At 40.7% G+C, this 24513-nt stretch overlaps 1 protein-coding gene across 2 annotated transcripts in view; it reads left to right on the plus strand.

Annotated features, from left to right (window-relative positions):
- amot (angiomotin) overlaps nt 1-24513 on the plus strand; it is a 152900-nt gene that overhangs the window by 33421 nt on the left and 94966 nt on the right. The window contains exons 2-4 of one of the 2 annotated variants that reach the window (XM_073479540.1): nt 16941-17211; nt 21381-21441; nt 23361-24369. In XM_073479540.1, the coding sequence (XP_073335641.1) occupies nt 21381-21441; nt 23361-24369 (1070 nt within the window). In that variant the 5' untranslated portion in view covers nt 16941-17211. The remainder of the gene's footprint in view (nt 1-16940; nt 17212-21380; nt 21442-23360; nt 24370-24513) is intronic. The other variant, XM_073479541.1, reaches the window with a different exon arrangement.

A 24513-nucleotide genomic window follows, 5' to 3' on the forward strand; every position in this document is an offset into this window, starting at 1 on the left:
CTGTGGAGCCTCCTGACAAAAAGTTGTAAAAAGAATTGTGATATTCCAAAGAATACTCAAGTTATTAAATAACAACTTCCTGCAGATTTCATTCCAAACAGGAAGTGTTGCATATCTCCACATTGGTTTGTCCGAATGACATGAAACTCAGATTCCTACTTCCCTATGAGCCCCTAAGGCTCTGTGCAAAATTTTGGGCGATGACCCCTAGGTGGTGCTCTTTAAATTGAAGTATTTTATATCTCCACATCGGTTGCTCGGATTAACACGAAACTTGGTATAATTATTGCCAATGCCGTCCTGAGGATAGGTGATGAAGGTCTTACCGATTTGCCACTAGGTGGCGCTCTGGTGGTAGTCTAATTTTATTTTTGCCACTGTGCCCACACCATAACCCTCATGGATATGAAATTAATAGGGGTGGTATAGACTGGCCCCTGCTACTCACACACCAAAAATGACCAGCAGGTGGCGCTAAATGGCTCCATAGCGCCCCCTGGAATATTTCAAACTTTAAGCCCCGCCTCCTACATGCACATACATGAACAAAATTCGGTACACTTATGTATCATAACCAGACGTACAAAAAACCCTCTTGGACCCATACCCTCAGTCCAACGGGAAGTCTGCCATTTTGGTTCAAAGTTGAGATTTCGCCGCCATTTTCACCCATTTCTATGCCTCATACATTATTTAACTTGGCCTACAGATTTAACGCCACAGACTTCCCAGTCACTAAGTGTCATCCTCATGCCTTGATGATAAAAAGTTGTAAAAAGCTTTCGCCTACGTTATTCCTAGTGGGCGTGGCAGTGCGTTCAATTGCGATGACCCCCTTATGGCTTTTCCCATTTTGTAGGTACCCATTTCTAAGCCTCGTAAATTATTTAACTTGGCCTACAGATTTCACGCCACAGACTTTCCAGTCACTAAGTGTCATCCTCATGCCTTGATGATGAAAAGTTGTCAAAAGCTTTCACCTACGTTGTTCCTGGTGGGCGTGGTACTGCGTTCAATTTCGATGACCCCCTTATGGCTTTTCCCATTTTGTAACCCTAACTCTAACCCTAAATTTCCATTCGCAAAATGTCGCAAACCTACTTTTGCTAACTCCTCCCAGGCAATTTCGCCGATTTGCACCAAACTTGGCACACAGCATCTGTGGAGCCTCCTGACAAAAAGTTGTGAAAAGAATTTTGATATTCCAAAGAATACTCAAGTCATTAAATACAACTTCCTTTACATTTTGTTCCAAACAGACAGTCTTGCATATCTTGCCGAAATATGGTCCCATTACCACAAAAGCTTTGCTAACTGCGTTCCATTGCCCGATGACAGTTTGTGCAAAATTTGGTGCAAATCGGGCAATAGGTGGCGCTTTTATTGCTAAATGACGAAAGAACCGCTTAACTGCATTGACTTTTGATTGTAAATTCAGGCTTTCTCCAACAGAGGACAGTGCTGGCTGGCTAATGGATACAAACCTCTGTTTAAGAGTCTGTAGGGTCACACACTGTAGTCCTCTCATTATTTGTTCTTTATGTATGTTGCAGGGAGTTCTTTGGACTTCAGCGTACATTTTTTAAAACCGCCAGCAGCACGCCCCGATGCGCGTGGGCTGCGAGGGCCCGTTCATCGCTGCTTGCAGCTTTAATTATTTATTGTTTTTCCTTTTACAAAGCATTTTATAAAGTAACACAACATGAACATGGGGTGTTTTCTGTCAAAATATTACAGCAAAGTAATTAACCAATCAAGTACATCTTGATATAGAAAAGAAACTTAAACAAAAGAAGGGCGTTTCAGGGAAATGTACATTTTCCATTGCTTCCCGATATCATTGAATTTAGATTGCTGGAGCCTCATTGAAAAAGTGCCATTACATACACATCGTAAATAATATCATACCATTCATCTATAGATGGGATGTCTGGCTTGAGCCATTTCTTTGTAATTGCTTTTCTAGCAGCTAGACTCAGTATTCCAAATAAATATTTATTTTTCCCACTTACATTAGCTGAGTATACAAGCCCAAAAAGAAATTTGTCCCAGTTAAATGTAATGTCAGTTCCAAATATAGTTATTAGTTCTGAATAAACCTTGCGCCAGAAAATATTTATTTTTGGACAGGCCCAGAACAAATGGTAGTGATCGGCTTCCTGAGAACGACACAACCTCCAGCAGCTAGAAGATCCTGTATGGTAGCCATGCTGAGCAGGTGTAATGAAATACCTAATGAGACACTTCCAGCCGAAAGATCTCCATGAGTTTGAGTATGATATCCTCCACTGAAATTCACAGTATTTTATCCAGGTATCTTCTGAAAGGCAGCTGTTGGTTTCCCCGTCCCATTTTTGTTTTATATATGTGGTATTCACTATTTTTATTTCCTGCAGGCCTCTATAAAGTCTAGAGATGACTTTAAGCATGGAATCTGTCCTATATGCACTGATAAACACTTCTAATAAACTGTTTTCAAACGCCTTTTGACTTTTTAACATAGTGCTGTTTAGGTGGTGGCGTACCTGAAGAAATCTAAGAAAATCACTATCGTTGAGACCATGTAGTCTTTTCAACATCTGAAAGCTCTTCAATGTTGCCTGGTTGAACAAGGTACAATATGAGGAGAGACCCCGGCTAATCCAACCCCTATAGTTGGCATCCATCTTATTTGGGGCAAAGTCGAGATCGTAGCAGCACCATTTCAGAATCTTTACCTCTTCTAACATATCATTTCTAGTGATAACGTTTAACCATGTTTTCAGAGATAAGTTGATCCATTTATTTCCTGTTTCCATCAAGCATTTAATTAGTCTTTTATCCCCTATTCTTGCTTGAATTGGTATCGTCCCAGATATGTTTTCTTCAATTTCCTTCCATCTTGCTTTGTAATCTGAGACGCACCAACAGAACAGGATCCTTAGCTGGGCAGATATATAATAATCTTTTAGGCAAGGAAGAGCCAGTCCACCCTTATTTTTTGACAATTGAAGAGTTTGGAACCTTATTCTCGTTTTTTTCCTCTGCCAAATGTAATGGGATAATAATTTATCCCATTCGTTGAATTGTTTATCATTAATTTCAATTGGGAAGGTCTGGAATAGATATAGTATCCTTGGCAAGATGTTCATTTTTACCGATTCAATCCGAGATTAAAAACTTAATATTGGAATAAGATCCCATCTCCTCATATCTTCCTTTAATTTCTCATTTAATAGATCAAAATTTAAGTTGTATAAGTTTGATAAATCTTTTGGAATGTTGACTCCCAGATACTTCATATGTTCTAGTTCCCATTTTAGTTGAATCTTAGAGGTAATGTTTTGGCTATGTTTGTAATTGAAGTTTAGTATTTGGGTCTTTTGGATGTTCAGTTTATAGCCTGAGACCGAGCCAAAAGCATCTAAGAATGATAGTAGTTCCAAAGTTGAATTTTCGGGGTTTGACAAACTAATTAAAACGTCATCAGTAAATAAAGAAATCTTGTATTCTTGGTCTAATATTTTTATACCAGTTATATTGTTCTGAGTAATCCCCTGACTTAACGGTTTGATGAACAATGCAAACAACAATGGGCTCAATGGGCAGCCTTGTCTGGTCCCTCTTTCCAGGTAGTGGAGCAGACAAATGCATAATATAGCCCGAATTGTTCACTTTGTGATAGAAGCATGACATTTGGTACATATACTCTTCAAACCCCGCTCTTTTAAAAAATCACATTAGCCACGCAAAATTCCAAGATGGCCACCCCAAAATCCAAGATGTCCGCCCGAAAATGTGGTTTTTCTATTATAGCTCAAAATGCCTTGATTTTAAGCCCCATAAATATATTAGACTTGAATATAAACTTACATATTGTGGACATTTTGGTACCTAGTACATCTTTGTATCCATTACGGTTCTTGAGATACAGCATATAGATAGTTGTATAGAATTGGGAGAGCGAGAAAATTGTAACACTGATTGTTGTTACGTGCATATGGTTTTATGAAAACATAATTTCCATTATCTATTATTTTCACTAGGGTTTTATCATGAAATTCAAAAACCAAGATGGTGTCCAAGATGGCTGCCTTTGCCTTGAAGTAATCATGAATTCAGCAGAGATGAATGGTGTGTGTGTGTGTGGGGGGGGGGGGGGGGCAACTTTCTTGCTGCAAGAAAGTTGTACCACTTTCTGTTTTGTTGTCATTGTGCCTCAGGAAGTTATGCCAGTTTGATGGCATGGTGTTCTTATTTGTTACCTTGCGTCTTCCCCCCTCGCCACGTTTTGACCTGGTCTCAGCTTTAAGGCTTGATGGGTTGTACACATCAAAGACCAGATGTGTCATTGCGAACTTGCTGGAGTACATGTAGATCACAGGTAGGAAGTCGAGAGCTGCATAGTCCTCAAAAGTCTTGGATCTTTTTGGTGGCAGGGCATGGACCAAAGCTGACCCATCTACAATGAGAACGTCTGCCTCAGGTTCCTTGTCAACTGGTGGGACATAATTCTCAAGGATAGAGGTCAGCTGAGACTTCTGGCAAGTATACAATTTTCCACCCTTGCTCAATGCCACAGGGAAGGACTGGTTCTCATGCTGAAAGAACTCCTGGAGGTCACACTCTCGGCTCTGACAAGAGATGAAAAGCTTTGAGAACAGCTGACAGTCCTCCTTGAGAAGTTTCTGCTTTGAGGGATCAGCAGAAGTAGAGTCCTGTCTGAAGAAATCAGATTTGTTCTTCTTGATTGGCTCATAGAAAAAGGACGGATTGTTTTCCAGGGCCTGTGAAAACTCCTGAAATTTTGCCTGACCTCTCTGCAAGTGAGACTGCAGAAGTTCTGCAGAGTCGGGGTGAGCAACATCTTTGGTGTCAAGTGAATACAGGTCTTTACTGTCTTCCTGAAATGGGTTGCCGAGGTCTTTTAGAGTTTGGGACAATTTATCAACCCTCTTTTTGAAGGTTTTCTGTGCCTGTGAAGTTTGCTCATGGTGGCTTCTGTGCTCACTGGCCTCTTTGGTTTGTGCCTCCATTTCATATTGGGACACCAAACGACTGACCTCAGGACCAGCTACCATCCATCTCCTAAGTGCGGCTGGGTCTTCAGTAAGCCCAATGGCACCACCATCACCCTTGATGATGGCATTTGCCTGCTCGTGAGCTTGATCAAGGGCAAGGGCAGAGAAATCCCTATTGGTTTTATGGACAACAAAGTTGCCATTCTGGAACTCTTTGGCCAGTTCTGGGTGTGTGTTCTCCAGAGTGAGCATGTCCCTGAGGTGGATAGGGAGCCACCGTGCATAGTGGGTGTTGTTATTGGCAAAGAAATATGGTAATAACTCACTCAGTGCCTGGCAATAGAGTGCAAAGTTGGCCTCACGAAAGGACCTGATGAGCATGAAGATGACTAGCTCCATAGAGAGCACCATGTGCCAGAACTGGAACTGTGGACTTTTCTCTTTGCGAATGTCACACCACTCCTCAAAGCTCAATGTGCCATCAGTGGTATCTGTTCCATTTGCACAGCTGTCATTATATGCAGATTTAAGGAGCTTGTAGAGACTGCAGGCTGTGACCTGATGCATTTGCCTCGTCCTGGTCACATTTGCAGCTGATAGGAAGGATTCAGCAGTGCCCGAGGATGCTACATCTGCCTCCACCAAAGCCCCAGTCCAACCACTGTTGCAGAGAAGTGTGCCCAGGGACTTCATGGCTGCCATCTCAATATGGAGACCACCAAACATAACAAGGTACTTGTCTTCCCCATATTGTTCAGGCCATTGCCACTGCACCTGCTTTGCCAGGGCATATATTGGCTGGTCAGCTGTGATAACAGGAACCTGGCCAGGGTTGAGATTTTCCACAACATCACGCACTTTATCCATCACATGCTTGACAGTAGCAATGGAATGAGCTTGGTCTCGTAGCAGAGGAAGTAATGCAGTAATGCTTACTTCAAACTCTGGACTTCTCTTCATTGATGCATGGTGTGCTGACCATGTCAGGTTCACGGCACCATCAATTTCCTCAGTCACCATCACCTTCTCAAGCCACTGGTACTCAAGTGTGATTTGGGTCCCAAAGTCATCTGAATGTGGCTTAGGTATCACACGTTTTGGTGGAAGGGGATTCTTTGTTTTAAAGGATGCGGGGCGGATATTTGTGAATGTGTCAGGCAGTTCTGGGACTGACTTGACTTTCTTTGGTCCAAAACAGATTTGCTGTCGCTCCTGCCCCCGGTTCTCCTTGGTGGGATGCTGGAACACAGAGATGCTTGTCCCATGGAATGATGATGTAGCAGTTGTTGCAGATGGGTTGTGATCAATGTTGTCCATCACTGCAGTGGTGAACAACCCTTTACGCAACACTGATGGGCAGACCACCCCCTCTTCAACGTACCTACTTACTGTAGCATCCCCCAACTGGGCTGAAATCTCCAGCACCCTGTCATACGAGATGCTGAGACCATGCTCATTCATCAATTCTACAAGGCTTCTCTTTCTTGTTTTTGCAAAGACAGATAGCCCCATGTAGATCGGAAATGGGGTTTCTCTGTCCTTGGAATGCCTTTGGAATGCAACTCCTTCTTTATATCGAGAGTAGCAGTTGTACTGTAGTAATTGGGAAATAGCCTGGTCTGACTTTGAAGCTCCAAATTCCAGCTGTGATTTAATATCTGCTCCGTGTTCAACCATACTGATGAACTGAAGAAGAAGGGGAGGTGTGGCATTTTGAATAGCACCTTCTGGAAATGTGCCATCGAAACTAGAATGATGATCTAGTATGGTTTTCCTTAAAATCTTTGCTGCTTTGGTAATAAGGAGTGCTTCTGAATATGCAGAAGACGGTGAAAGTGCTGTACCCAAATCCTTTTTGAACGTAAGCATCACTCTTCCTGTTTCCCCATCTCTTCCCATTTTATACGACTCAAGTTCTGGAATTTCTTCTAGCAATCTCTCTTTTAATCTTGTGGAGTTGACAGTTGGTGAGTCAACACCTAGTTGCTCCAGACGCTGTCGGTACATACGGCTCATATCTGCAAGGAGAAATTTGGTTGGACCTTCCGAATGGATGCTTGTTTCAACAATGTATGTGACTAGTTCAGAGAGAACTAGTGGGGAAATTTCCTTCTCATGCTTAGTAGCACTTGCACCTTCCCCAAGTTTTCTCAGGTGGGACCTTTCCCTGTTATAAAGATTAACTAGACAGGCAGCGTGGTACTTGAGCTCTTGGGCAATGGCATCTCCACCACCCAATTTGGCAAGAAGCTTGCCATCATTAAGTGTATGTGCACATTCGTGCAACCTTTGGTTCACCTTCATTGTCATAACCTGGCAGAGATCAGATGCAGGTGCTACTTTCTCACAGAAAATGCAGGCTTCAACATCACAGCTTTTCCGCCGCTGCTTTGTGCTAACATCCTCAGGCTCACTGCTGGGGCCAGCTGATCTGCGTTTCCTTGCCCGATCCAATTTGGTGTTGTTAAACAACAACCGGCAGCTCAAGTGATATTTAGCCTCATTTCGTCTTAAAGTAGCATCAATACCACCACCTTCATCCAGCCTTGCTGGATCCAGGATCAATGGCATTGCCTGCATCTGATGAAACAAAGGTATGTTTGTAGCAAGATTGGCATAGCCATCATTTTCAAGGGAGTAACGAGTTGAAGGTGCTGATAAGTTTTTGTTTGGTCTGTCTTTTTGACAAAGACAACATTTAGACCAATCAGTTTGTTTTCTTGTAAACATGGACTCTGCCATTTTGGGTTTGATTAAGGCCGAGGGGTTATCCTTTTACCACATTAATCAAATAACACATTCCTGTATGGGATACAACTAGGTTCCGTTTATTTTTGGGTAAACCTACACCTAGCCCGATCATTCATCCAGTGCCATTTAAGTCCCGTGTGATCTGTACACCATCCGGGTAACTGAAGCCCCGTTACCCTTGGCTCGGCTCTCCCGCGCTGGCACACCCTGTCAATTCAGGTGCGGCTACCTAACTATACCTACTAACTATCAACCGTGATTAACTAGCTAATGGAATTGGGGCTGTTAGACAGCATTTGGGACACTAAACTAAATTATACTACAACTATACTACAGTCTAATAAAGCATAAGTTGTGACCACAGGTCATATATATGTATATACTGTAGATTAGCTGACACTGAACCCCATGCTGAGTTACACAGCAGTGATATCACCAGTGTGCCCTGGTTGTGTGCTGATATTCACTCTATTAAATCTGCAAGCTTGTACTGCATTAAATGTCTAAATGGTCCCATTGGATGGATACACCAAAAACATGTGCACGCAAATATTTTAATAGTCACTAAGATTGGATTACTTCAAGGCAATGGCAGCCATCTTGGACACCATCTTGGTTTTTGAATTTCATGTTATAACCCTAATGAAAATAACATATATTACACACATAACAACAATCAGTGTTACAAATTTCTCACTCACCCAATTCTATACAAGTATCTATATGCTGTATCTCGAGAACCGTAATTGATACAAACATGTACGAGGTACCAAAATGTCCGCACTACCCAACTTTATATTCAACCCCAATATATTTATGGGGCTTAAAATCAAGGCATTTTGAGTTATAAAGGAAAAAACACATTTTTGGGCGGACATCTTGGATTTTGGGGCCGCCATCTTGGAATTTTGCGTGGCTAATGTGATTTTCTTAAAGAGTGGGGTTTGAAGAGTATATGTATCAAATTTCATGCTTCTATCACAAACTGAACAATTATCTCCTTGTCTGCTCAGCTAAGGCCAAATGGGTTTGAAATTGCTCCATTTATTTTTACTCTGGCTTTTGGTTTATTATATAGTGCTTTAATAGTTTTAATAAAAATTTGATGAAATCCAAATTTGTCCAATAGTCGAAATAGGAACTCCCAATTAACCTGATCAAAAGCCTTCTCGGCGTCAAGGCTTAGCATTACTGCCTGGAGTTTATTTTTGTTTATCTCCTCAATCACATGTAGCGTTCGACGAATGCTATCTTGTGTCTGTCTTTGCTGAATAAAACCTGTTTGATCTAGACTTATTATCTGAGGAAGAATATTTTCAATTCTTTTTGCCAAAATGTGGGTAAAGATCTTATAGTCTTGGTTCAGAACACTTATCGGCCTATAGCTTCCACAGTCTAACTTGTCTTTACCCTCTTTTGGTATCACGGAGATCACTGCTTCTTTCCAAGAGAGAGGAACAATGCCAGTTTTAAGCACATGGTTGTATGTAGTTTTCATTCTAGGGGTGAGTAAGTCCTTCATCTCTTTGTACCACTCTGCCGGAAATCCGTCTGGCCCTGACGCTTTGTTTGTCTTTGAATGTTATATTGCCTTTTTAATTTCTTCATCTGTAATTTCACCAATTAGAAACCTATTTTGTTTATCGCTCACTTTGGGTAATTTTATGAGTTTTAAAAAAGCTTCCATCACTTCTCCATCCGTTCTGGGTTGGGTATATAGATTTGTATAAAACGTTTCAAAGGTTTGTTGGATATCTTTTATTTTGTAGTGTGTAGAGTTGGTAATGGGGTCCCTTATTTTATGAATTGTATTTTCTGCCTGTTGCTTTTTTAATTTGTAAGCTAATAATTTAGATGATTTCACATTGACACTTTTTATGAGTGCCACGGTCTCGGAGCATATGAGACAGACTGGTTTTGTGCTTCCAGTGGGAAGAAGGAACATGAATGAGTCTGTCCATTCTGGGTTGAAAGCTCTGTTTTCGCTGTCCACTTTTCTCTTCTTAGAGAGCGCCATGTGTTTTTATTTTTTGTCTCTGGCTCACTCGTCTCTCTGTCTTCTCTCCCTGTATCGCTCACTCGTCTCTCTGTCTTCTCTCCCTGTATCGCTCACTAGTCTCTCTGTCTTCTCTCACTGTATTGCTCACTTGTCTGTCTGTCTTCTCTCCCTGTATCGCTCATTCGTCTCTCTGTCTACTCTCCCTGTATTGCTCACTTGTCTCTCTGTCTTCTCTCCCTGTATCGCTCACTCGTCTCTCTGTCTACTCTCCCTGTATCGCTCACTCATCTCTCTGTCTTCTCTCCCTGTATTGCTCACTCGTCTTTCCGTCTGTCACTCGCTTTTCACCTCTTTCATCTGTCTGTATTCAGAGTCTCAAAGTTTATCGCCTGGAATGCACAGATTTGATTTGCTGAGCAGCATCACGTGGGTTGGCTTAACTTGCATGCAATTGGTTAGTGGATTTCCTGATCCGCTAAACTTTATCTTAATGAGGAGGCAGTGTTGAGACCATTTGTCGTGTGTTCTTTTAAAAGCTGTGATTGGTTGTTCTAAAAAATAAGAAATAAAAATGCACTCTTGGTGAAAATGGGCAGAGAATGTACAGTGAAATGGATAGGCCTCATCATAGAATTTAGTCTCTATCAAGACATGGTGTAATAATGAGCTTTATTTGATGTAATGTATTTCTCTGTTGAATAACTAGTAAGACATTCTGAAAAAGAAGCCTACAAAATACTACCTACTTACATAACCTATTGACATGCTGATAGTTGTTGCTGGTGTGTATTTATCATGCAGGTCATTTCAGGAGGCCTACTTAGTCCATTTGATAACAAGTGTAAAACCATATTAAAGGGAGCGCACCAGTGACAAGGGTTATATGATAAGAGGGAGACCAAGGTTGAGTTGTAATAGTTGTAATGTGTGATCACTTTAGTGATAGAAAGTTTAGTCAGAAATTCCTGTTGTAATTTTACATTTTTAAATCATATATATGTACAGTTACAATCAAAATTATTCAACCCCCATTGCATTTTTGTTTTATTGGCAAAATGTAATTTTTTTCAGGTGTTTGCAATAAACAAATTACACAAGAACAGTTTAAATAGTTAAATAAAACTAATATTTCAAATGACATTATGACATTAAATTATGACAAATTACAAGGATTTTATCCAAGCTGGTGTCTGGTGTATGCAACATGTTTGCAACAGGTCATAACAGCAAAAGTGCTCTCTACTAAGTACTAAAGATGCTTGACATGAAGGGGTTGAATAATTTTGACTGCAGTAGTCATTAAAGGTGGCATTTTGTGTTGAATTTGGAGAAACCACTTGTAATATTAGTTGTGTTGAGCTATTTAAATTGTTCTTGTTTGATTTGTTTATTGCAAACAGCTGCTAGTTTGTACATTTTGCCAATAAACCCAATTTGCAGTGGGGATTGAATAATTTTGATTGCAACTGTATATTTATTTTTATAGTTGCCAAATATCTTGATGTTGTGATCACTTTAGGTTCTGCTGTTATATTGTTGGGTTGGGTTGGAGATGTGAGTACATCTCTTATGAGATGGACCACAAACATTATCCCTGCACCATCTAACCTGTAGTATTTCATTAACTCATTATTTCTCCTTCCTCTTTGTCTTTCCACCATGTTCTCCTCTGCTTAAGAAACTCCTCAGGCTCTTAAAAATCCTCCTCCCTACTCCTAACAGATTTTCATCTTAAGATCTCTCTTAAGGGCTGCACAAAGGAGTTGGTCCTGTTACTAGGACCATCTCTGAGTACTGAGACACTTTATGTATACAGGCCCGGATTTCAAAATTCAAGATTTTTAAGAAATCAGACTAACTGGGAATCAGCATGATGTTTTACTATCAGGGTGAATAGTTGTTGCACCAATCGACAGTACGAGTTATTTAACATTGAAGCATGTAAACCTATTCTAGAATGTTGTCACCCGTGTCTATTTGTTGGTTGGTTGGTCATCAGGATTACACAAAAACTATTAAATGGATTTCCACAAAACTTGGATGCAAGATGGGTCTCCTTGGTGAATCTATTAATTAAAAAAAAAATTTTTTTTTAATCTTCATTTAAAGTTCCCAGGAAATATCTCATAAGTGTTATTTGTTTCCACATATTAACGTTTCCTGTAAAAACTGTCAAAGTGATTGACTGGCATTTATTGTAGCCAGTAGAATGGGCGCTGAATGTAAATTATTCCCCCCACCATACAGCTACATGTCAAAGTAGCCGACGCTGTCTGACCGGGTCACCGGGAGCTCCCATTGAACATGACTGATTAAGGGATATGAGGGCTGGCCATCCATGGCAAGAGTGGGACATAATGCAGCATCTGAGACTGACCGCTGCCAATCTGACAACAGGGAATACACTATCAAGGTGATTTTCTTGTCTGGTTTGGCTCCTGGTAACCTGGGGCCTAATTTTGGTAAGCTAATAGCACTGCTATTAATGTTAGCTGTATGACTCAAGCAAGCTGTCTAACTGCAGCTAAACTCCGTAAACCACTATAAAAACGAACAGAATTATTATTTTGCCATTTGTTATATAGGTGCACAATGAAAATTGTTAAAAAGGCATTTTTCATTTTATCTTGACTTTTATATTATTTCTATATTTATCAACTTAATATTCTTCCACAACACAATGGAAATTATGATTCCATCTGCATTGTGATGCTTCCATCCATCAATGATCTATATTACTGCACTTGGCTACTTATTCATCATTTAAATTCCCCTTTTATTCAGAAAGACCTTCCAATAATCAGACTACAGCCGTCTACAAAATAAAAGCTGCATCTTTTCAATACATTAACATTACAAAAACAAAACATTTATCCATCTGCAGTGCCTTACACGTTTGTTGTAATCTACAATAATATTGTTTTCACATGGCAGCTTTAAGATAAGGCATTTATTGATTGTGCTGCACACACCTCTTTCAGAGTTGGACGCAAAGCTGACAGCGCCTCCTCAGATCTTGGCTGATTAGCTGGGCTTGCTGTAACAGTTATTATTTATGGCTGCAGATGTTAGCTTCAGGTGACAATGGCTAATGTTATTAGTAATTGTTGTGAGGCAGAAGTCCAAACCAGTTCATAAAATGTGCCCCCGAGATGTCTGTTTAAAAAAATATTCAGCAAGTTTTTTTATCACTCGCAGATGATCTCTGCCTCCATCCGACATACCTCCTACATAAGTAACCTAGCCTAATGTGCGCCAACAGTTCAAAGCATGGCAGCAAAGATGCAACGTAACTTTATTGACCCGCTGAGGCCGGACAATCAACAATCAGCATCAGCGGCAGACTCTCGATTATGCTCCGTCTCTGCATCGATGCAGAATCTTCCACGTTCGCATCGTGATGCATTTTATAATGGAGAAATTTCCACACCTCTACTTTTCACTTAGATTAAGTATATTTGCTTTTATTTTTTATACCCAGTATTTGGTCATTCATTCGAGCACTGTCTTCTCTCTTGATTTGAAAAGCTTATTTGAAAGCATAAAGTCAATTGTAATCAAACAAATGAAATATTTTTAAGTGGAGCAGTTGTTTACAACAGGGATACACAATCAACTTTTTTACAGACAAACCAACTACTGCTTTTAAATAAATCAAATCGCTAAACACAATATCAAACAGTCAGATAAAATGTGGAAAAATGTGAAAGAAATGTGTTTCTAGTTTTCCCTGCTGTTTGTCTATGTGATCTGTTTATCTTCTTTTTGAGTTTGACTACATACCTGTAAAGTTTACACCGATGCATCCTGTACATTTGTGATGCTAAAATAGGCAGGCAGGCAGACATTTAAACACCTGGCAAAATACTCAAAATCACTTCTGAGTAGGGCTGTCAAAATTGCTCCAAAATGACGTTCGAATATTCCCTCTAAAAAAAACACATAGGTTCGAACCATTGGAATATCTAGATTTGCGCATTATGTCAATAACAGGAGGACAAACTAATACAACGAGACATAACTACTTGTATAGGTTTTTTTTTTTTTTAGTTTTAACATGTCTTTGTAAACATACCTACACATTACAAAATAAGTAAATGAACTAATGGCCTATACCGTAAAACTTTTAGGACCGTAGACCTCTCTCTCACTCGCCCCCCTCTCTCTCTATGCGCAAACTCCCCTCATGTTGCTAGTGGTGGAATGGTAAGCTAACTGTAGCTTACACAGCTTGGATACAACTTTATCTCGAGGCTCCGCATTTTTGCCGTCTACTGACCAAAATCCAAAGTATTTCCAAATGGGGCTTTTTAGGTTGCTTGGAGTCCAAACCAGTCTCTCTGCTGCTGAGTTGGGCTCTGAACTTTCTGCCGATTCGTTTTTCTCTCTGCCATCTGCATCTGCCACAGTTTTTGTCGCATCTCACTTTCAGCAGTGAGTGACGCTGTGCAAGTGACCTGTCCCTGACCCGTCATGCAGTGCGCCCACTCGCAAAGCAGCCGCTGTTTTTTTTAAATATTCAAATATATATTCGAATTTAGAATATTCGTTGACAGCCCTACTTCTGAGTAAGTTCCTACAACAATAAGTGTCTCCAGGATCACATTTTGCCATAATGTCACACACAGAGAAGGCTGTCGCAGCTGGTAACGTCTTCAATCCTCATCTGACTTGCTATCCTATCAGAAAGATGGTTGACCTCTACCTGCCGACATTAGTCTGTGAAAGAGATGTAAACTGTTGTACTAGTAGCACTTATGATACACCAGCCCAGATATTTTTTTGGAAAATGAAATAAGTGAATTTAAAAACACACCCTATAACATTATCAAAATATTGTAGAATTTCAAATGAACATACATAAACTAAAATGTATGTAATATAAGTTAGCTAGTGAGCTAGTGACTACCTAAGATGCAAAGTTAAAGCATTCATAGAGCCTGATACTGTGGGCTGGGCACATCACTCTCAAGGAAAAAAGTAGCTGTAAGGACATCAAGCTGTTAGCCATTAGCATGAGGCCTTACTATCTACCAAGAGAGTTCTCGCATGCTCTCATGATGGCAGCGTATAAAGGCTCTCCTCAAGGAGAAAAAAAGGGCCTTTAAATCAGGTAATAAGGAGGAGCTGAAGGCTGTGCATAGGGAGCTGAGGAGGAAGTTCATGGAGGGGAAAAACATCTACAGGAGGAAGATGGAAGAACAGCTGCAGCAGAACAATGCCAGCGGAGTCTGGAGAGGCCTTAAAACCATCTCTAGCCACATGGAACCCAACTCCCAGACTGTTTACTGTTTACTTTACGTTGCGTTTGTTTGTTCACACTGAACCAAGCAGCACCGGCGTAAAGCCGCACCAGTGTGTCGGTTCATACAGCACGTCGGTGCTGCGGAACCAAAAGAGGCGTGACAGTACACATCATGACTTTGACATCCGTGAGTTTTTTTTTTTTTTTACATGTTTCTATCAGTTAATCTAAAAATGTATCCGCCGACTGTCACCATCAGTGAATAGCGGACCCTTTTCTGGCTCTCACTCTGAGGGACAAGCTGGAGCACTCAGGAGTTGAATCCTTGATTCTGGATTCTACCTCACCAAACGACCATAGTATGTGAGGGAACAAGACAGTAATGGTAATTTGCCAACATAGAGATAAGAATCTCAATGTCGGCAAATTGCCCATTACTTTTCTTTGATACTCCTTTTGATGCTGTCAAATTAGAAATGATTAGCTACACATTAGCAAGACAGTGGGAGATTGTAAACAATGTGTCTTCATGTTTCCAGTATTTGAGAAACAACAAATGGGAGATTTACTTTGAGTTTGAGAAACTGCAGCATTTTTTCACTGAAAAATTATAATTTACACTGTACATTTTCGGTTAAACGTGCCCTTACATTTCTTCTCTACTTCAAGACTAGGCTTAAGTTTAGTTGGTACAACCGATGGAGAATCCATTCTAAAGACCAGTCTTAACTAAGGTGGACTTAGCAGTTAGGACCAGGCTTGGTAAAGACCAGATGGTGTAACCGACCCCAGAAGAGGAGCAAATTTCTAAATTGGTGGATGTGCAGCTCTCTTAGGGCCCAGGGCTTGCTCTGTGCTGAAGATGCAAAATATTTGTTTTTGGAAAGAGCCCTAAGAAGAGAGAGTCAATTCAGTTAGTAAATAAATTAGTAACAAACAATATGATACATAATATTATCTCAGTTTATTTATACAAATCAGGTATTAGAAGAAGACATTTCAAGTTTCTCACAAGAAAATTAGGATATATATAGGTATATACATACATATATAATGTTCATTTAATAAACATTTCTGTTGAATTATTCATTACTCCCAAAGTAACCCCCAATAACAATAAGCAATTGAGCACTAGCAGCTGAAACTCTTAAAAAAAAACGGACAAAAAGAAATATAGCACTGCAGTCTCAGTAAATTAATGTTAAAACTTGCCTCAATTACTAATTAGACTTCAAGGTATTAGCAGAATACAACATATTTATTCTTCCCTTAACTGCATCTCTGACTGAAGCTTTTCAGACTTTCATTTAATGCAGCAATTTTGTTTCTTCAAGCCGGGGATATTGTTTTGTTTGTTTAGCGCTGTGGGCAGAGTTGCAGTAGTAGTATGCTCTGACACTAAAGGGCAGACCTCTTTGCTGGCCTGGGATCCGCTGCAGCTGAATCTCCCGTCCTCGGCCCTATCTGGTCACCTGGCTCAATTTTAGGGGTGGAGCGGTAGGGGTTGGCTCAACCCCTAAAAATGATCCTCTTAACAGGCTAGGTGGGTGTGGGTATAAAAAAAACCCCTGCTCCGTGCATCACTACAAGCTTGGCTTAAAGTTAAACAGTATATAAGTCAATGACTAGGTCTGTTTTATGCAAGTGGGCTCAGAACAATGCGCCCCAACCCACTGAAAAAACTGCTAAGAACTGGTCCAAGCTGGTTGGAATGGCTCCTGGTCCTGAATCTAAGGGCTAATGTTTGACAGTGGAATCCAACTTGTTTAGACCTCTGCAGGCTACTTTGTACTAGATTCATTTACGGATGGTGGATGGAATTCTTTTCTGTCTTTCCCTAGTACTTTTGTTGTGGGCCTGCTTGCAGAGCAGTTACTAAGTTCCTCAAATCCCATTGTTTGTTCTCCGTGGCTTTAAAATTTAACTTCAGTTATTTCTTCTGCAGAGTGTTTGGGTCTCATCGACTCTTGGAGTGCCTTGAGGACCTTCTGAGCCTGCAGGAAGGTCAGAACCAGGAGGTGAAACATCTGCTGACACCAGCTTATCATCATCTTGCACTGGACCACCTCCACCCACAACAGAATCATCAGCCCCATCGTCCTGCTCACCTTCACCAAACCCTGCAGGGATTCCCAGTAGGCCTGCCACAGCATTGCAACATGAGCAGCTGTTGCCACTAGCATCCCCAGGAGAGCATAGTGAAAACAGCCATACAGGTAGGTGTGAAAGAGAGAAAACTTATGGGAAAGTAATTGATTTCATGGAAAGAGAGATGGAGGAAGCCAGATGGGAAGGGAAGAGGGGAGTCGGAGAGAGATGTTTTGATGGCAGATGAGGGGAAAGGAATGGGAGAGCAGGTATTAGGACATATGAGTATATATATGTGACATGGCAGAAAAAAAATTTAAATCTGCTCAAATGGATTGCTAAATCAAGGGAATGGAATAACAAACCTTCCAATTGGTTTAGCGGTCTGCACATCAGTTGGTAAACAGGGCAGACAGATTAATTAACATTAACCTGTGTACACAGTTTTAGTAAAAACCTGTTCAGACTAAAGCCCAGTTCAGACCCAGGATCGCATCGAGACTAAACTGTTTTAGAACATAGCAGGGGAAAGTTGCAGTGGTGTGAACTCAACCCTGTTTCAACAGTCAATTAGTGCCTAATAGCAAAATCAGCCGGTCAAGTCAGTTACAAACTGTCAGCTCGTTGAAATGGCAGACTTTTTAATGAGAAAGAATCATCTCTGTAATTTGTAATAGCCATGTCTGTATGAAACAAGCCTTAAGATGCAAATTTACTGATAAACTGACAACTTCACTGCTTTTCCTTTTCTCAGATTGCACACACTTAGTACAAACACACCTTTTGCTTTTGTTGTTTCATCAATACTAGAAATGCAACTTTAGCAAGTTACTGACTATCACAATGCTTGTTTAAATATTAAGATGCCACAGACGATACACTTTCTTGTCTAGTTGCTTTGATATGAACTTTAAGGTTTTCAGAATGTTGCTGACTGGCACATTGCAAGGAGTTGCAAGTTTCAACCCATCTCGTTGCAAATCTTTGGTCTGAACAGGGCTTAAAACTTTCAGAACATCCATCTGACTGTCGGAGTAAGAATAGGGAAATATAGTTCCGGAGAAAAAACTAAAAAGTATGCTATGCAATGTAGTCTTAAATTGTCACACCATCTGAATGTATGCACCAGTCAATACAATAGTGAACATACAATGTGTTCTGCCATACCCGATGAAAACAAATGAGTCACAGCATGTTAGGTATTATATAAATCCTTAAAGATTATACTGCATATATGAGTGCACAGACATCAATAACATCAATCTTGAGGAATATAAAGAAAAGCTGCCTTTTGGTCAGGTGACAATAAGCATGCCACACTGCCAGAGCAAGACTGAAAGCTAGCCTCAAGGAAGCAAAGAGGAGACAACAGCAGACACTGGAGAGACCTTCATCTCAACATCAACAGCATTAGAGATATGCGGCAGGCAATTCAAAATGTCACAGGCTTCAAAAGCAGGAGCGCCTTCGCCATGTGTGAGGCCACACATTGCCGGATGAGCTGAACACATTTTATGCTCACTTTGATCTCCTCAACAAAGCCTGCCTCCAGAAGACCTCCCACTGTCAGTATCTGCACAAGATGTGAGAAGAATACTGCTGAGAGGAAATCCTCGGCCGTGTACTAAAAACGTGCTAATCAGCTAGTCGATGTTATTACTAACTGTTTTGATGTATTACTCACACAGGAGAGTGCAAACTACTAAGTCAAGACAGTTACAATTATCCCTGTACCTAGAAAGTCTGCAGTGTCTAATATAACAGGGTGTTCACATTTGGTATTAACATGCGTCCTGACTGATCTGATCACAAGTGGACAGTTTTAGGTATAGGTGTGAATATCCCAAGATGCATTGAGGATGCATTTGAGATCAAATTACTCAGACCACATTTGGAGGTGGTCTGGGCCACATGTGACCAAGCAGGCAAAATAGATTACGTGCTGTCTGATTTTCATATGATTTAATATAATCCAAACTACATGTTAGTGCTCTCTTAACCTGCCAATCTTCACAGCAGTTGTTTGTGAACAGCTAACTTTCAACTATGTCATTCAGTTATTGAGTGACCAACTTTCGAAACTTTGCTATGACAAATTCAAAATTATTCATGCTTCTTGTAAATTTGGCATTAAATACAATACATTAAGTTGTTTCCTCTAAAGAGTGTCAGTTTGTCAAGGCACCGCAGCTGTTAGGGTTAGGCCTGTTTGCTCTACCTAACGAGCCCAGAGACAGTCTTGCAGCAAAGAGTGGCTCTGGAGTATGAGTGAGCCAGACAGGAGCAGCAGAAGACCGGGAATGGGGCCGAAGAGGTTGGTGTGAAGAGGTCTAAGTGTTGCTACAGCTCAAACACCACCCAAAGCAGACATAACCAGAGCTACTGTGTGAGTTAATAGTTTAAGTCAAGCAGAGAGAACACAACCAATGAAGCCAACCAATCAGAGGCGGAGTCGTGCTGGTCTTATGAGAATTCAGGTTGGACCCATGATAACAAAATTCTATCTTCATGATTAGTATGATTGTGCCCTTTGCTTTTCAAACAGAACAATACATTGATAGAGAGATAGTAGAATGCATTTATACTGATTTCTCTTGTTAGATCCATTAACTTTATAAGCAAAATAACCATGTGATGTGTGTGTATGTAGATATCGTCACAGTCCCACGACAGTATCGCAACATTTTTTATTGCAGTATTGCAAAATATATTGGTTTCAATGTAGAAACCATGAATGTTGTTCAGGAGCTGAACATCTTAAAAGTTAAACATTTTTCGATGTGTATAGAAGTGGTAGAACTTGAAAGTGGAGTAAGTATAACAGGATTTAAGGATGTACAGAGAGCAGGACAAAAAGGAAGAAGGGAAAGAATGGGGAAGAGGAGGAAGAAGAGGAAGGTGGAATAGGAGCAGAGAAAAAAGGCAGAGTTGATTGTAGGCGAACAGTGTGTGTGACAGACAGACGGACGGACGCATGTGACAGAGAGTGGCTGAAATTAGTAGTACAAGCTATAATAGTTAAAAGAAGACTAGATTTCCTCAATTTTTGTTTAAAATGTGTCTGAGAAGTGCAAATTGAAAAAAATACGAAAGAAAAAGTAACAAAAGAATTGAAAAAAGCAGAAAGGCTGAAGAGCTTCAGTGTGCAGCATCACAGGTGCTGTCACTCACCTTAATGAGCGCAATACACATCCATTATAGAATCTGAAAAAAGGAGCTAAAAAAGCATAAAACTAAACTTACTAAAAGATTTCTAAAAGTTAAATACAAGTTTAATAGTTCTTGTGACCTGTTCAAAGTTTAAATGACATCTGTAGCTCAAACTAATTTGAAGCAGTAGTACTTGGGGTGGGTTTGAAGAGGATTTGAAGATTCACTTCCATTGTATATTTTTTCATTGTACATTTTTTTGTTATTAAACGTTTAATATTTATAAGTAAGTATACTTCTATTAAGTATGAAATATAGAAAAAGTATAAAGAAATAGTCATCATGTCCTTAAATGACCTGAACAGTTTGAAATTTGAATGGAGAGGAAGAGAGAAGAAGAGGAGGAAGACAAAAGAAAAGGTATAGGAGGAGGAGGAGGAGAGAAGAAGACAAACAAAGAGGACATACAGAATGGGAAGAAAGGGAGGCAGGTGAGGATGAAGAGGAAAAAAGAGAGGAAGTAAAAGAGACAAAAAAAAGATGATTCAAATGTTAATTAAACCCCAAATAGACCTGGGTTTAAATTTGTTAACAGTTTAACTTGCCAGAAAAAAAGGCTGGATTTTATCAAGCAAATTGTTTTCCTTCACAATGTCCTGAAGTTGCATTCTGACAACTTCTCATATAGAAAACGTTGGTATTGATGTTGAGCCATTTGATAACATAACATGTAAGCTATTGAATCTGTGACTATCTATTACTGTTACTGAAATATATGTATAAGGCAACTACTAATATTTGATACTATTCATGATAACGTGCATGCATAAAAACTATGAACTACCTGTAGAAATATTCAAGCCACAAAAGGTGGCCCACTAAACAGATATGGCAAGGTAATAAAAAACTTCAAGATGAGAAGTTACATATTGTATCTTATTGTATCTGCCTCACATGTTTTGTATCTACAAACATCAACATTTATCAATGTCTAATCATGTCTAATGGAAAGATTTGTAATCTTGGGTTATTAGTTTTGTCTTGTTTTCTGCAATATGGTTTTGTCAGAAGAGATTTAAGCATTTACTGTCTTATTGCCGAAGCTAACATTTTTCCTTTTGTCTCATATCATTTTATTTACCTACAGATGTTTCGAAAAAAAGCATCTTCCTCCTTGAGAATGCGAAGAATAACTGAAAGCACTAGATGTAATGATTTCTTTTCTATACTCTTTAGAAAAAAGTGTGTAACTTTTCATTGTTGTCATAAGAAAAACTTTCAATGTTGTTAGAAGGAGGACCACCACCACCACCCCCCCACCCCCCCACCCCCCACCCCCAAACAAACAAACTTCTTTGCTTAATGGGTTACTTGGTATTTAAATTGGCTCTAGGAGAAGAGAGGTGTGACTCGGGTGGAAATTATCCTCTTTGATTTGGACCACTCACACAACAATTACATCCCAGCTGGTTTCAATTTTGACAACACTGGATGTTCAACTGAAAACACTGCTTCTGTCTTTTTATGCTGTATGACCTTTTACAATCAGATTTCTTGGAATCAGCTGTGAGTATTTCCACATTACTGGATTTTGTTTCCTTGCTAATTTGTATAGTCCTTTTATTGAACCACAGCCGGTGGGTTACAAATGTAATCACTTTGTTCAAGGTAGTCTATGTACCCCGACTGAAAACAATTTTGTGACTGATGTTGTGTAGCAGCAAAAACAAATCAAGTTTTGCTGAAAACAATAAAATAATCTTTCTTTAGCCTCGTTTCCACTGCATCGTACGGCCCAATTTGACTTGATTTTTTCTCAGTTTGGTTTTCCACTGCAGATAGTACCTCCTCAATGTAGGCAGCAGTCTTAGTTGATCATCATTATGATGGTGCGTGAAACTGCCATGACATCATCTTCAGCGCAACATGTGTCTACAGAGTGTGTTCTTGATTCTCGATATGTAGCTCAGCTCATTTGGAACCTCCTCTGAGGTGATACCAATAAGAGTACCAGTTACATCATACTATCCACTACTTTTGCCAACAAAAAAGGAAAAAAGGATGATTCCAATCAAGTCGAGTCGACCTAAACGCTACCATGCAGTTGAAATGAGGCCTAAGCTTGTAAAAACTCAGATCAAGAGTTGACCGTCCCAATACAGTAAACAATACCTATTTTTGAAATGCCAATTGATATCTTTAGGATCTGTCATAAGTCATCACACAGCTGCCACAGTCATCATTCTTTGATTCTTAAATTGTTAGCCTTGATGTTTTGTATTTGTTTGTGATTTGGGTTGGAGGGTTCAAGATTTTTTTCTGGTGGTTTGGCTCCTCATTTTTTTTCAGAAGTAGTTGGTAGATGGTGGTCCATTTGCATCTCTGACTTTAATGCTTTCTGTCCTTCCCTCTTTTGTTCTCTCTTTCCCCCTATTATTTCTGGAATTACATTACTCTTTCTGTTTTTTCTATCACTGTAGCAGTATTCACATATGAACAACAGACAATGTCCGGAGAACCAGGTCCGGACTTTGTCTGGAGTGGCCCTTTCACACATGTAGCTCAAAAAAGGAAATTGTCCATGTCAGACGTGTTCTCAACTACTAGTCTGTTTGGCTTAGACAAGGGCTGGCCCCTAGTTTAGTATGCAGAAGGAGGAGGACTCATTTATAATGATGACAATTATAACGATTTTACATTGATGTCAATGCTACATGTATGCATATCAACCAAAGAGTGGAAAGCTATATGTACAGGAAAGCAGAAAAGAGTAAGAAGCAGCTACAGTACATTCTGTACAGCATTATCGTCTTCACTCATTTGCTATGAAATCTCAGAATGAATGATCTGCTCTATTCACACATAGGCTCACTTGGATTTTACACAGACTTGGCACTTGGGAGCTGGCAGAATAAAGTCTTTTAAATGCTCTGACCAACTGATAAAGATATTTGCAGTCACTCATTCATTGTAATGTCTGGACAATTTCAGGGTAGCAGTGCGTGTGTGAAAGGCACTTTCTATTCCTTCACATTCTTCTCCTTCTCTTTTATGAAACTCATCCCTTCTCAACACTGCTTCCTTTTCCTCTTTCTCCCTCTCCACTTTCTCTTCCTCATCCTCCCAGGGACTATTGACCGAGGGCGTAGCTTGTCCTTCCATGAGGTGCGTTGCCAGCGTGAAGCAGAAATGAGGCCCGCAGCTGAGGAGTCGTCCAACAGCAGCAACAGCGTAGGAGGTGGCAGCAGCACCGTACTGCAGCGCCTCCTGCAGGAGCAGATAAACCGTAATTATGTGCTGCAACAGCAGCAACAACAGCAAGGAGGAGCAGGAGGAGGAGCAGGAGGAGGTTACTCCGGACAAGGACAGGGACAGGTAGGCCCCTCTGATGATCACTCCATGACCCCCCACATTGCCCGTCAGGAGCCCCAAGGTCAGGAGCTTCAGGCGGACAATGGCCTGGAGAAGCTGGCCTCCACCAGAGTCGGAGGGGGTGGGAGCAGTGGAGGGGGAGGAGTTTTAGCAACAGGAGGAGGAGCGGGAAGCTGCAGTGGAGGCGGCCAAGGGCAGTGCCCGAACCAAGAGGACCTCCCTACATACGAAGAGGCCAAAGTGCAATCACAATACTTCCGTGGCCATGGTCCTCCTCCTCAGACACAGCAGCAGAACAATCAGCCCCAGCAGCCTTCTCTCCCCGCCTCTATGGGCACTGCCTTTTATGTCACTGGGGTGACCAGTGCCAAGGTGCGCACTGAGGGCCGCCCCACGGTACAGCGAGCGAGTGGAGCGGGGAAGGTGCACCAGGATGATGGACTGAAGGATCTAAAGCAAGGACATGTTCGGTCTCTTAGCGAACGACTTATGCAGCTCTCCCTGGCCACCAGCGGTGTGAAAGCCCATGCTCCTGTTACTAGCTCTCCACTGGCCCCTCTGCTGCCCCCGCCAGGGCCACCAGGCGACTACTACAAGCCCCAGCATCGTGGGCCGCCTCCAGACTATCCCTTCAAAGGAATGGGCTCACCCACAAAGCAGCAGGAGCCTGGAGGACATTTTTACCAGGAGCAGAGAGGAAGAGAACACTCAAGGGAGGTACCTCATGTCCGATACCAGCCCCCACCTGAGTATGGCTCGTTCAGGTAAGGAACACACACACGCACGCGCAATTTATTTACAAATTTATTTTTGTGCTACTTCCTGTTTTTAGGTAACAAGCGAGCCCCTTTTAATTTTTTATAAAATTATAAATGTTCTGCTCTGTCGGCTGTATCGATAATTATAAA

This window comes from Pagrus major, chromosome 13, assembly GCF_040436345.1.
Source record: "Pagrus major chromosome 13, Pma_NU_1.0".
NCBI classification, from domain to species: domain Eukaryota; kingdom Metazoa; phylum Chordata; class Actinopteri; order Spariformes; family Sparidae; genus Pagrus; species Pagrus major.